Source organism: Lotus japonicus, chromosome 1 (assembly GCF_012489685.1).
Source record: "Lotus japonicus ecotype B-129 chromosome 1, LjGifu_v1.2".
Taxonomy (NCBI): Eukaryota; Viridiplantae; Streptophyta; class Magnoliopsida; order Fabales; family Fabaceae; genus Lotus; species Lotus japonicus.
This window is the reverse complement of record NC_080041.1, coordinates 21809425-21824191: the sequence shown is the minus strand read 5'-3', so window position 1 is coordinate 21824191 and position 14767 is coordinate 21809425. Positions and strand designations below refer to the sequence as shown.

General features: G+C 35.9%; 2 protein-coding genes across 2 annotated transcripts; both read left to right on the top strand.

The window, feature by feature from the left end:
* Positions 1-837: 837 nt before the first annotated feature.
* On the top strand, positions 838-2779 carry LOC130731708 (HVA22-like protein f). The gene is made up of 5 exons (XM_057583959.1): positions 838-985; positions 1118-1144; positions 1309-1431; positions 2237-2489; positions 2601-2779. Exons 1-5 carry the CDS (start codon positions 939-941, stop codon positions 2625-2627), a joined length of 477 nt encoding a protein of 158 aa, XP_057439942.1. The 5' UTR covers positions 838-938; the 3' UTR covers positions 2628-2779.
* A 1966-nt stretch (positions 2780-4745) lies between these two features.
* Positions 4746-8763, top strand: LOC130734129 (uncharacterized). The gene is made up of 5 exons (XM_057586440.1): positions 4746-4952; positions 5067-5093; positions 5196-5318; positions 6873-7155; positions 7482-8763. Exons 1-5 carry the CDS (start codon positions 4897-4899, stop codon positions 8292-8294), a joined length of 1302 nt encoding a protein of 433 aa, XP_057442423.1. The 5' UTR covers positions 4746-4896; the 3' UTR covers positions 8295-8763.
* Positions 8764-14767: the final 6004 nt, after the last annotated feature.

The following is a 14767-nucleotide window of genomic DNA, read 5'->3' as shown; positions in this document are numbered from 1 at the left end:
AAATCCATGTTTTGCGACGGCCGTAAACCGCTGTTATACACATATATCAATTGAGTATCACAAATCACTAAAGCCTACGTATAAGCATTGTTTTTAAATAATGTCTTGCTTTTTAATACATGTGTTGAGTTTTTAAAAATATAAATCAAGCAGCTAAAGTGTGTTTTTTTTATAAGCCAGATAATTGAATGATTTGTTCAATTGAGTCAGGGCGTATCTAGGGAGGGGTTGGCAAAGGCCACCGCTCCGCAAGAATTTTGAAATTTTCACTGACTATAGGTATTCTTATATAGTTTTTTTTTTGTAGTCATAGTCTCACCCCCCAAAATATTGTTGAATTTTAGTCGAGTTCCTCAGTTATCACAAAACCTCATTATTTAAAATAAAATCAATTCAAGAGATAAATTGATGAAAAAATCTATGTTGATACAATAATAGATAAATTTAGTAATATGAAAGAACGAAGAGTTGTATTTAAATATTTTTTTTAATATTTAAAGTTTATATAATATTTAATGAAGATTTTTTTAATCTTATATCCCCAACAAGAAAATCATGGATACACCCCAGTACAGGTGAGCTTGGATAAGGATAACCAATGAAAGAAGGAAAGACCTTACACATGGTATCTCACTCGGATATGCACGCGCTAAAGCACTTGAAAATTCCTAACTTTTGGCATCCTTATTCTACCTCCCGTTCTCTTACACATACCTTAATCCTTATGGTTCTTTCCTCACGTTAGAGAAAAGAAGATTTTTGGGTCATACCACAAACATTCCTTACTTGCTTCATTTAATTACCATACCACTAAACTTTATATATAAATCTATCCTTGCAACCACACTTGCATATTGTGCATCTACCTCTAGCTCCTAATCTTCCTCTAACTTCACTCTGTCCGCCAGGAAAAATCTGAATAACGCAGCTTCCGCATCATGGGTTTCATTGGAGCAATGGCAAGAAACTTGGACACAATAATAGGGTATACGAATCACTCTCTCTCTTTTTTTACAAGAGGAAAATAGGAATCTCTCTCTAATTAATTTGCTTTTAAAAATATATGCTCTAAGTTATTTTCATAATAACAGCGTGCTTTTTGTTTTCTTTTTACCAGGCCTGGAGTAATGCTTCTTTATCCTTTGTAAGTATACATATTTAATTTCCTAATCGATGTAACTAACAATATTTAATTCAAAAAAAACTAACAATATTAAGCATCCAATTTAATTAAAGCTCAAGCACATGCATGTTAATTATCTGATTTATATATTATGACTAATCTTAATTTCTGAGTAAATGTCATAGATATTCATCAATAAGGGCTATTGAAAGTCCTTCAACCTTCGACGATCAGCAGTGGTTAACGTATTGGGTTTTGTACTCCTTCGTGACCCTCTTTGAACTTTCCACTTATAGGATCCTATACTGGTACGTTCAAGTTAATAAACTTTTTCACAAATTAATTAAACTATTTATAGACCATTGCAAATAACAAGATTTTAGTCTTGACAATTAAATCGTGATCGCAATTATACCCTCATCAACTATTTATCTATAATTTTCTATCCGTTTTTTCCACCTAAAAAAATAAGAGGTTATAAAGTTGAATAAAAAATTGATTTTGGACCTGCTTGTTTCTATTTGAAAAATAAGTGTTTCTAGAGTCGAATAAAAAATAATTTTATTTTAAGTAATTTTTGAAGAGCGGAAATTAACTTATGTTTGTTTATAACAAATATAAAAATTAATCTTTCACTTTAAAAAAGCTACTAGAAATAGATTAAATAAATAATCTGATTTCTATTTATTTTTTTAACGTTTTTCTATTAAAAGCATATACAAACAATTTAAAAAATACATAAGTGATAATTTCACCAAATAAGCAGAGGCAAACAAACCCTTCATTTTTGAAGATTGTTTAAAAAGTATAAATTAACTTATTTTTGCTTACAACTATAAAAACTGCTTCGAACTTTAAAAAGTCACTAGGAATAATTAATTTTTAATTTTTAAAAGCTACAGGAAATAGCTTAAAGAAATAATAAGATTTCTGTTTTTGTTTTCAAATTCTATTTTTTTATCAAAAGCATATAAAAAACACAGCACAAACTATTTAACATATACATAAGTGATTATTTCACAAAATAAACAAAGACAAATGGGTAAATATCAAGGATTAATGTGATATGATGATTATAAATGATATTATTTCTTTGGCTTAATGAAAACACAGGTTTCCGATTTGGCCATACTTGAAGCTTTTGTTTTGTGCCTGGCTTGTACTTCCAATGTTCAATGGAGCTGCATACATATATGGGAATTATGTGAGGCAATACTTCAAAAACATAGCAAGCTATGGAGGTAACTACAATTATCCTGAAGAATACAAGGAGGTCCTTCACATGATGACCTTCGATGCAAGAAAAGCAGTGGAAAGCTATATCAATAGATATGGCCCTGAGGCCTTTGAAAGAGTAATTAGAGTGGTATGATATAGATTCTATAAATAACTATTATATTAGCAAAAAGCATATTGCTTCATTATAAATTTTGTATTTCGATGTTTTAATAATATTTTTCACTGTATAATATTGCAGGCTGAGAAAGAAGCAAAGAAGCACTAATCAGGGTGATTTGAGGAAGATGGCATGAGAATAATTAATTCGAAGATGTTGTAATTTAGTATTTATTTCTGCCTATGTATATTACATATTGTGAAGAAGATTGAGTTCAAAATTAAATTTTATTAAATGACAGCAATACTAAGCTTAGGACATGTTTGGTATGTTTTCATTTTCAAATAAAATAGAAAATAAATCTAAAAATATGTTTGGTTGATATTTAAAAAATGCTTTCTTAAAGAATATTTTCTAAAACATATCAAAATAGAAGATAAAAATAAAGTCGTTGAAAACGAGCTACTACTACTGTCGTCACTACCAATGTCATCATCACCACCATCATCTTTGCCACTACCACCATCTTTGTCACCGTCATTACGACCACCACCACCGCTGCATGTCATCATCGTCATCGCCACCATTACCACCACCATCACCAATACAGTCGTCGTAATCACCACCGCCATCACCACCCTCGTCATCGTCGTCACTACCACTGCATTCACCACTACCGCCATCCACCACTGTCACCACCAACCAGTGAGATGAAAAAGGGTGATGGTGGCAATAGAGGTGATGGCAACAATGGTGGTGGTGGTAGCGATGCAAGTGGTAGCGATGTCGGCGGTGGTCGCAACTACAGAGGTGGTGGTGGTGGGGTAGAGGTGAGGGAAGGGGTGGTGAAAGTTACAGGGCGACGATGGTGGTAGTGGTGGCAGCAATAATGGCAGTGGGCCCGGGGGTAATAGCAGTGATGGTGGTGGCAACAACGATAACAGTCAAAATGAAAATAAAAGTCAAAACAAACATGTTTTCTAAATTTCTAAATGAAAACTATTTCCAAAAAAGGATAAATGAAAATATTTTCCAAAACAAAAAGGCCCTTAAAATTTCTATATATATATGTGTAAATTTGGTGTGGTCTAATTAAGAATAAATCTATGAAAATGGGATTCCAATCAGCTTGATTAACTAAATATAGTTATTTGATATAGCTAGAGACCATAAATTATAAGTTAAAAGTGGCTACAGACCAGAAATTATATAGTTAAGGTTGAATGTTCGATCTTTATAAGTTGTATTTTTAGGGAGACCTTTAACCTTCACCACAACAGATCGAACAAGAATACTTAATGAAGAATATATGTTGTTAAAAAATTTATAAGGTTAAATTATTTTTATTTTTGTTTGTTAAACCCTTAAACAAAATTAAATTATACTTTAGTGAATTTTAAAACTTTAGGCTATATTATTCTATTTTAAATTATCGTATTGTCATGAAGAGTGTAAGGAATTAAAATTTTATGTCATTTTTCTGCGATGCAACACTTTTGTCTTAGTGAATAATAGGTTTTTTTTTCGGGTCCTAAAATTGTATTACATGCATGATGACTGTTGGCATATTACTGACGGCCTTGACCGTCGATAACTTAGCGGCGATTAAAGTTGTTATTTATATAGTGACATTTAAAGCAATTGATATGTTACTAGCGACTAGGCCAATACTCGCTATTTTTTACCGTGTATTGTCTATAGGTAAATCTTCATTATCGACGACTTTTACGGGTTAGTGACAAATTTTTACTGTTTGCAGGGTTGAGCCAACACTAAATGAAGCCTAAAGCGAATTTTAAAGTGAGGCATTTTTTGGGAGCCTTTTTGACTTAGTATTAATGCTTAGTTTTTTGGGGCCTTTTTTACTTAGTAAAAAAATATTTTTTGAGGTCTTTTTTCCTTAGTAAAACAAATTGTTTTTTAGAGGCCTAAAGCCCTTGCTTCAGTGGCTTTACCCTTGGGCCGACCCTGATGGTTTGTAACTTGTCTTTTCCTTGTAGTGTTGACTCCACAAAAAACATTGCTCAACCCAAATAAACAACTCACATTGTGGATTCTCTTAGTACTCTTGATCCTCGGTCAAACTATTATAACATATAACTATTTTTGGGTTAAATATGTTTTTGTTCCCTCCAACTATATCGTCAACCAATTTTAGTCCTTCATCGGAGTAAAATTGCAACTAGGTCTTTAAAAATCTATAATTTTGTTTGATTTTAGTCATCACCAAAAGCGGATGAGCCCACCTAATTATTTTGTCGGCTTTTCATGACTTTTTCTTTCATTGGTTTCTTTGTTTGGGAAAGACAAAGAAACCACTCAGAGGTCGGTTACATTGACTTATGGTCATCCCCTTCCCTTCCCCGCAAACCGACGCTTAATATTTGTTTAGACTTGAGATGGAAAGAATAGAATAACAGTTGAAATTGAAATCGCAATGGTTTGGGAAATTCTCCATGCAATATTAACCAAATCACTCACTCTCCTTGCCTGGTACACCAACTCTTATGTTCAATTTGTTTCCTTATTATTTCAAAATTGAAACTTCTGTTCACCAACGTTGATGTCTGACTCCAATTTTGTTATGTTTTTTTTTTGGACATGCAGGCCTCCATTTAGTTTGCTTTGTCCCCTGTAAGTAGCTACTAAAACTGGGTGTTCTTATTTCTTCACTTTTCTTAAGAAATAACCTTCCTTTTCTGTTTTCATGAAAAAAATTGTTGTGTTGTCTTATAGGTACGCTTCTATTAGGGCAATGGAGAGTGATTCCCACTCCAGCAATCAGCAATGTCTTGCTTTTTGGATCCTGCTTTCCTTGTCTATGATCTTGGAATGGGAACTTGCAGTGCTATTTAACTGGTAAATTTTTATTTTTCTTTTTGCTGAGAATTTGACTCATACTTTTACTTTGAACTTTGAGTAGATAGAAGTGTCATTAGTTTACTTTAATCTTCTAGTAATAAAAAACATTGATATTGAGTCAAATCGAATTGTTGTCAATATGTGAATTGAAAATCATTTTGAACTACCTACGAGTACTAACACAGTTAGTAGATAGCTGGTCTCCTTAAGCATTTAGTTGAGGGTTCCATTCTTGAGCGGTGTGAATGGAGAATGATTTTCTAGGAGAGGTCTACTCACTTAATCTGCTCTCCAAGGCTCGAGAGGATTAGTTTTATGGTTGCCGGCTATGGGGATACCTTGGTAATACTAAAAAGAACCATTTTGGATTTATTTATCACCAGGTAGCATGAATATGGTGGATAAGTCACTGATACATCACAACACATACGCAAGGATATGGTGATTTTCAAAAATTACTGAGTATGTCACATTGTAATACGACACGTAAAATTGGTATTTGGTATCTTTGTTCATCCCATACATAATTCAGGTCATAGGTAGGTTCTTGTTTGCTGAGCTTGACTATTGTCTTGGTCACTGAAATGATGCCAATCTGGTATTTTGTAATCACTTATCCCAAAAGCTTAAGCTGTTGGGTAAGGGCCACATCAATGGTTTTATATTATATTCTAACACGCCCCCTCACGCAAGAGCCCTTTGGGCTTGAAGCGTGGATAAATGCACAGGCCCGCCTACCATGTGCTTAATTAAATTCCACTTTTTAATTAGAAAGTGAGGGGAGCAAGGATCGAACTCTTGACCTCTCGGCCATAGAGGCTCTGATACCAAGTTGAAATATTTGGTAATATTATTGATATGAAAAACTGTACAGGGATTCCTCTTCTTATAGAGGGAATTACATAATGTGATTGATCAAAGTCAAAGAAGGAAATCCTTGACTAAAGAGAGAATTAAGGAGAATGAATGGAAATAAGAAACTACCTAAAATAAACTAAGTACAAACAGGAAACAACATAATTATATACAGACAAAAATATAACTGCTAATTAAGAGCATTAAATGCTCTATTTCACAGTCTGTTGACAAAGAGTCTGAGCGGGCACTTACTGGTGGTAGGGTTTAATTAAGTTTTTCACATTATACGATCTATGCACCAACAATGTAAAAAAGTTTTACACATACATCAAATCAGAATTTCATTATTTTGCCACATCATTAATAAATTAAAATAAGAAACAGCCAAAAAAGTATCATTACAAAATATTATTGGATACACAGTTAATGCATATAAATTAATTCCTTGGTAGAAACTGGAAAACAATGTCAAAAGGAAATCAAAACAAATTTTGGCTTATAGGCTGCAGGGTTAGAAAAGAATAAAGGAAACTAGTTTACTAAATAGTTCTTATAACTTGTCGTATCTGACTATTATCATTATCTAATACTTGGAAGTTGGAACCAATTGTCATTTGAGCTTATGTTTGAATATCCTGATCTTCTAGTTTTCTGCTACCCCATATGTCATTTTGAACGTGGTTATTGCTACAGGCTTCCATGGTGGCCACTTGTGAAAGCTACAGTGACTATCTTCTTGTTGATTCCGTATTTTGGTGTTGCTCCATACATCTATAAGTTCTTAATTAAACACTATTGTACTTGGGACATTTGTTCAAGGACTTTAAACATCACAAGACAGAAAACCGCACCTTTCGAATTGGATAAGGATAGCATAACACTTCTCCAATCAAATGAGGATAGCAACCTTGTAGAGATCTCTGACCAGGCAATCATTACAAGCCAAATACAAGAGGAGAAACTCGTAGCATATCAGGTATTCAATTTAAGTTTTTGCCCTGATTTTCTCATGCATCATTGTATCAAAATACTGACAACCCATTCGATGTTGTTTACGTTATAAATTATTTATTTGCTGCTTTTGATTTCTCAATCTTTGATAACTCCAAATATGCTTCTTCCATGCTAAATTTTGTAAAGTGTGTACCTCATTGTAAGCTTTCCCTTACAATCATATTGCAAACTTATTTAGATGTTAATCACTACCTTGAAGGTGGCTGCTTCCAACTAATTCTCTGTCAGATGTTAATTTACTCAGTGTCATTGTCCTAATACATATTATTACAAAATTGTTTGCATCAGGGAGGAGATGATCTTGCTGATTGTAACAAGACAGAAAGCAGTTTTACAAGACTAACTGGTAACAAGCAAGTCCAGAAGGAATGGAGTTGCTCTCTGTGTCATATTAGCACTCCCAGTGAAAAGTGTTTAGTGGCACATCTTAAAGGGAAGAAACACAAGGCTAAGGAAAAAGAACTTAGACTTGAGTTACAAGTTACAAATAGCACATACTTGTTATCCCTTGCTCAGAAAAGACTAAAAGGAATGGTTCTATTGAGGAATCTCAACCAAATTGCAAACATTCTGAGTCCAGTTTCCAGATCCATAAGATGGTGTGAATGGGCAAAGCCAAAGTTTGGATGGACGAAATTGAACACTGATGGTTCAATACAAAGAGAAATTGCTAGTTTTGGTGGGTTGCTTCGTGATTACAAGGGTGAACCGATATGCGGTTTTGTCTCTAAAGCTTCTCAAGGAGATGTTTTCTTGGTTGAGCTTTGGGCCATATGGAGAGGCCTGGTTCTCGCGTCGGGTCTTGGTATTAAAGCAATATGGGTTGAGTCAGACTCCATGAGTGTTGTGAAGACTATCAATAAGAAACAACCTTCTTGTCTAAAAGCTCAAAGCTGTTTGAAACAAATCTGGAAACTCTTAGAGAAGTTCGATAAGTATCTGATTTCTCACTCGTGGCGCGAAACTAATAGAGCAGCAGATCATCTTGCAAAGATGGTTCTTTCAGGAAATGATGTGGTGTTGTGGCCTGCTGATTTTCAACATAGACTTTGGAATATCATTAAAGATGATGCCAGGGGAAAGAAATATCTCAGACGGTGATATCTGAGTCTTAATGAGGATGCCAACTAAATGGGGTTGGTGGCAAGGGTAAGAAAAGAAACCAAATGAGAAAACCCAAGGTGGGAACTTAAGCTATAGCTTCCATTTGGAGGTCACTTGACATGTCTCTTTTGTAGACACACCCCATATTTCATGATGGACCGTAAATAGTTGCTACCTGTGCTATGAACCAACAATTTACATTATTTACCTGGGAGATAACAAATTTAACCTCTTTTTGGTTAGTGATCTTAAGATTCCTTATTTGCTGATGATGTTGTGTGGCCAAAGTATCCCTTATAATGACTTGGAGTTGGACAATCCTCCACTACTAAGTTAGGTTTTGAGATTATAGCATGTTTGTATAATTGTATTATGATGCACATGCTTTACTACATAAACAACATTAAGGCATTGTATGTGTATGTTGTTGATTGTTAATATGAAAGTCTCTTCCTTTCTCTGTTTCTATCTCAGCGCCGACCGCACGGTCAAGAATAAGTGATCGGTGTCGAGAAGAGCTACCACTAGTTGTTTCTTAGAGATCCAAGAGATTGGAGCTCTTTCAAACAAGAGCACATATCTAGTAGTGCTCCTTCTGTCAATTTTATTCTCGCGCCAGTGAGAATCTGAGAAACCAACCAACTCTTCCAAACCTTGCTTTTGTGCGCAACTGGTATCCAAATGACATGCCTCGAAGTGTGGTGACCACTTCAAACACGGACTTTTTAAAAGTTTTCTTCCAACTCTCACATACAACAAGTCTCATTCTCTCGCACACTCTTATACACCTAGTTTTGCTTCCTTTCCCAATACAAACACCTATTATTTTTCTCAATCTAATTTACATTATATGGATCACTTAACCACACCATACACTAATCTCTAATGCCTTCGCTCCGACATACATTAATCTCTGATGTCTTCTCTCCGTGACTTTCTACTCACCGACAACTACCATGACTCAATAGCTTCAGCATGACTCGAACTTGACCCGTCCTGAGCCCACCTTAAGCTTGTACCTGAAAAATAAGCGGGAGGGAGTGAGCTACCAAATGGGTGAAAGATAGGCTTATGCCACAAGTCTCATTTGGACTACCAGTCTATCAGTTATTCCACGATCACTAACCAGCACATACACAAAAATCATCAGTCAATCAATCACATGTAATCAATCATAGATAAAATGCAATTATGCAATGCATGCCACCGCAACCGCCAATAAATATCACATTTGTATGCTGGACCCATTGGCTACCCAAAGCCTGTCAACTTCGGAACATCACTTGGGAATATGGCACCACCCGAGTCCACTCTTTACCGAGTCATGAATACCATTTCAGCGATCCATTAAGGATTACACAGCCACTCATGGTCTTACGTGCTACCTCAAGTATCTCGGGCATCCACACCGGGTGCACTTTCGGGGTCTCAGGTGGAAGTTGCCGCATGTTCCTACTCCTTATCCTCCCTGCACAAATAATGATGCATGTGGACAAATTATAACAATATTTGCCAATCATCTCCCCCTTATCCTGCCCAGGACCACACAAGGTCTATATTACTCATACATGAGTAATTCTCTTAAAGGCATTCAGAATTCGTACTTGAACCATAACTTGGAATACCTGTTATTCAGTGATTAACAGTAAAATCATAGTAATATGCATAAACAGTTCATGCAATTATCTAAGCCCATATCCACCTAATTAATTTCTAATTCATTAGTCCATATGCAAAAGTCCTTCTTTCAATGTTGAACATTGTCTTGTTGATCACTGAATAATCGTTCCTTGGTTCCTGTCAAATAATGCCTTTAAGATTCTTTCATTGTATCTCCTTCATTGCTATTTGAATCCTCAAATTATAACCTGCATCTGTCTAATGCATCAAGCAATAACATAAATATCATCATCCATGCACACCACATGTTACAATTTCACAACTCAATCAAACAACATTCATTTGTTAAGAAGCTATCAAATATGATCAGGAGCATTTCATCCTGCCAGAGAGCTCATATATTCTTTCATGGTCATAATATCACATCAAGAAATCACAAGGCATAACACATATATACATACTCATAACCATATTGTAACACCCCAATTTCTCAACTGAGGAGTCACATTAGTAACCTAACAAAGTCTAAGGACCAATCTGCAATCCCTAAAAACCAAGGGAATTTTTTTTCTGTAAAACAACTAAACACTTCGGCTAAAAGGTTGGAAACATACCATAACTTTATTTAGATAACTTGTTTCCCGATATACAGTAATAATAGTTTACAATACCATAAGTAAGGTTCAGAATAAACATGCGCACTTTAACAGTGGCGGAAGCAAGACTTTAATAACAGAGTTCTCATAAAGTAAAAGAGACTCCAACATAATCCACAAGAAGAGAAGCAAAGCTGCTTCTCATACCTCTACTCCACCGCTTACAACTCGATCTCCAACTCGAGTAGCTATGCCTCGGCGGAAGGATCTCCATCGCCTAATAGCGTTAAGCGCCCAAACAACAAGTAGCAAATAGAAAGGGTTAACTCCATGCAATTACCATGTATAAAAGAGAAAAATCATGTTGTTCGAATTTAATTACTTGGCATGGTAAATAACTAGCAACATAACTCAACTCATATATCAACAACTTAAACATAAATCGGACTCAGATAATAATAACCTCAACAATGTAACATCAAATCAGATATCAATAAACCAATACGAAAATCCAACAACATAGGGTCAGGTGTTAGTTCCCTATAATGCAACTATATGCTGCTAACAAAATGGATCGATCAATATCGTCTCTCAAGACGGGACAATGATAGGACACACCTCCTCATCGCCACTTGACTCAAGCCCTATATGCCAAGTCAGACAATAACAAAGCCCACCCAAGGACCAATCCAAAGTAACCACATGTTCCATCCACTAGGAAGCAGTAACGACAGAAACCAGTAAACGGCCGAAGCCTCTCAGAAAACATTTTCCAAATTCAGCATAATAATCATAATCATCTGCCAATCAATATAAACATCTTCATCTCAAACACAGGCAGTGCGATAAAAGAATGCAAGACTCAAAGACGCTCTAAAACCGAGTTACCCTTACCTTCGTGAGTAGAAGTTGGGCATGGAAATTGCGAACCTAGAACAAAGAAAACACAATCATCAACACAAGCTTCACTAGGAGCAACACGATCTACTAATACTAATCGAAATCGTAAAGAAAGCCTCTAAAGCTTCAGAGTTCCTATTTAGGCACAAATTGACAACGGAGACTTCGTTCGCTAAAACGAGCATAACTCGAGCTACAGAACTCAGAATGACACGAAACCGGCGCCAAAATTTCGACAATTGAAAGAGCTACGCAATGGCTCAGGTCATAGAGACCCAAAAATTATTTTTGGACACGGTACCCAAGCAATTAGGTTTCGGCCACTATGGAAAATAGGGTTTTCGAACTTTTTCTTCGATCTAAATCAATTCACAAGGTAGTTTTAGGGTAAAACTAAGGCAAAGAAATTGTCGGAACAATTTTCGGACAATCGGGTCGAAATACGACTATCCAGCGGCATTTTGGTCCAAAATAAAGGCTCAAAACTTCAAAGTTATCAGTTCGGAAAACAAATTTGACAGCATTGATCCTCATGACATCCGTGACAGCAAATCCTAAAGGCACGAAGTCAGATTACAGCTTTTCGACAATAAAGTTTCGAAATGTGCGACTAATGGGGTTTTGAATCAATTTTTCAGATCTTGGACAACTGAATCGCAATCGGCGATTACTGACAGAGGTTTTAGACTCATGGGAACATAAGGAACATAACCCAACCAAGAAATCAAGGAAATCGAACAATTTTAGAAAAAGCTCAAAACTATGAGCACAGAAACGACTTCAAAAACGCAACAGAAACAGTAAACAGAGGTAGGATTCATGCTAGTTACCTCAATACCTAGAAGTAGGGACGAACTGCACGAAGATTGGTCAAGTTTTCGCGAAAATTTCTCCTCTCCTCCTCTCTCCTTGCTCGCGGCCTTGAATGGGTGAGAATGAAGAGATTTTGCTTTTTTCGAGCTATTTATAGGCAGGTGAAATCGCGGGAAAATGAAAATTTCGCAATTTCGATTTTTGCAGCACGTCCACCGAGGAATTCTAAGAGAGATTCTGGCATCAGAATTCCAGAACTCAAAACAATTATCTATGATTTGGGAAAAACGATATCTAAAATCTCAAAGGCGGTGTAAGTTAATCTGTCCCGTTAAACTACTTTTTGCTGTGATGCTCAGACGACAAAACTTCCTTCTGAAGAAAGATTGGAAATGTCGAAACAAATCTGGCTACGCGGACGGAAACTTCGTTAGAAGTCCCGAATAGAAAAAGTCTTCATCCATCGCTCGAATCTAGGGTTTCGAAGCAAGGAAATTAGCGTCGTCGGACTTCCGAAAAGTGAATACTATCGTGCATACAGTCTAGAGTTCCGAAATGAAACACTGGTCGAAGGAAAAATAAAGAAAATCTTTAAATTTTCCAAGGATTCGAAATCTCACTTAAAACGTTGCTCTAAAGCGAAATTAGCCTATTCTGGACACGCTTGCCATAAGGCGGGTGTGCAGACGACTCGCTCTAATTCCTAAAATGACTACGCAACATTCCTCAAGCAATTCCTGAACTTTCTTCTTCATTAATCTTTCTCAAATATCAAACTCCTGTCACGCTTACACTGATTCTACGCGTGAGTCGGAAATTAGCTTGTTCTGAAAATCCAGGTCTTACACATATCATCAATCATCAAGATATACTCATATGTATAATGAAACACACAACACAAGTAATCATAGATAACCAACCAGCAAGTATCCAAATAGAATTTGTAACATAACCCTAACTAACAACCAAGAGGTAACCCCTCCTCCCTAACCTGGATTCATTTTCATATCCGTGAGGAGTCGGAGGTTCCTCGTCTTGTTAAGGCATCTAGTGTTCGCCTCTTTATCCGGAATCACGATCTGGGGTTAGTACGCTAACGATAATACTCCAATAACCATGTTCAAACATCATATATCACGCAACTATATAAGCATATATATTATGCCTCTCTTAAATTTCTTTAATTCATCTTGTTAAGTCTTATTTACCTACCCTTATCAAGTCCAAAAGTCATTCAATGTCTATAGATTATCCGAGTCTCAAATGAAGCTTCAATGTCTCGTAGTCATAATCCTCCAAGGTATTCAGATTAAGATTCATATAAGTCCCAAAGTCATCAAAATTCAAGGTTCTATGCCCATTCATGTCTCAATCTGTCCAAGGTAACAAGTCACATCATCTGCCTCCATCTTTCTTAGGCCATGTTTGTTTTTCACTAATTAGGGTCCAAAAGTCATTTTCTTCGGAAAATCACTTCTCTAAATTACTTTTCAACTTTCTCAAAATCTAACTTCAGAATCAATTTCTTCATATTTTTCCCTACCATTTTTATTTTAAATCAACCCCTAAATCTTCCTCTAAGCTTAATTTGTTCTCAATTCAAAGTAGCTTAATATTGGTTTATAGCCCAAAATCACTTATTTCTTGATTTTTATTAATTTCCCTAATCTTACTTCGAAAACAACCTCAGAGATAAGGATACTCATAGGACAGAGGTTTGATTTTGAGATTATCATCTCCTCTGTGAAGATGGTGAGGCCGAGAAGGAGAAAATTGTGTCTTTTCCTTCAAAATCTAAAGGCACGAATTCTGGGTAAGAAAAGTAACGTTTTTTATCATCAAATGAAGAATCAGAGGTTAGAAATGAGTCCAGAAGGTCAAGAACTTACATAATACAAGTTCAAATGAAGGACTCGCCGGAGAAGATGACGGGAGACGACAGAGTTTTTAGAACCACATCAAAAGGAGTTTCTTTGACGTTCACTAATTGTGCAGGAGCTTCCACAACTACTATGACTAGTGACTGAACAGGATGATATCATCGCGGGTGGGCCCGTCTTATAGAGAGCTACCACTAGTTGTTTCCTATAGATACGAGAGATTGGAGCTCCTTCAAACAAGAGGACATGTCTAGTAGTGCTTCTTGTGTCAATTTTATTCTCGCGCCAATCAAAATCCGAGAAACCAACCAACTCTTCCAAACCTTGTTTCTATGCGCAACTGGAAACCAAATTACATGCCTCAAAGTCCTTATGATATATCTCCAAATTTATTAAATACAATAAATTAATAATAATTACTTTTGAAATAAGTTAATATTCACACACACGAGTACGAACGTACGCCTCACACTGCACGCACAATGCACGTTGGCACATACGCGTCCCAAGAGAAAGAATTTTGCCTATGGTACTTAAAATACTTCCTACCCTCCATACTATTTTTCAATGTTTTCTAATACTAACTATTCAAATACCAACATATTGATCATCATACATGCCTCCAACATTTTATTGGTTCGGTTAATTTTTTGACAAGTTG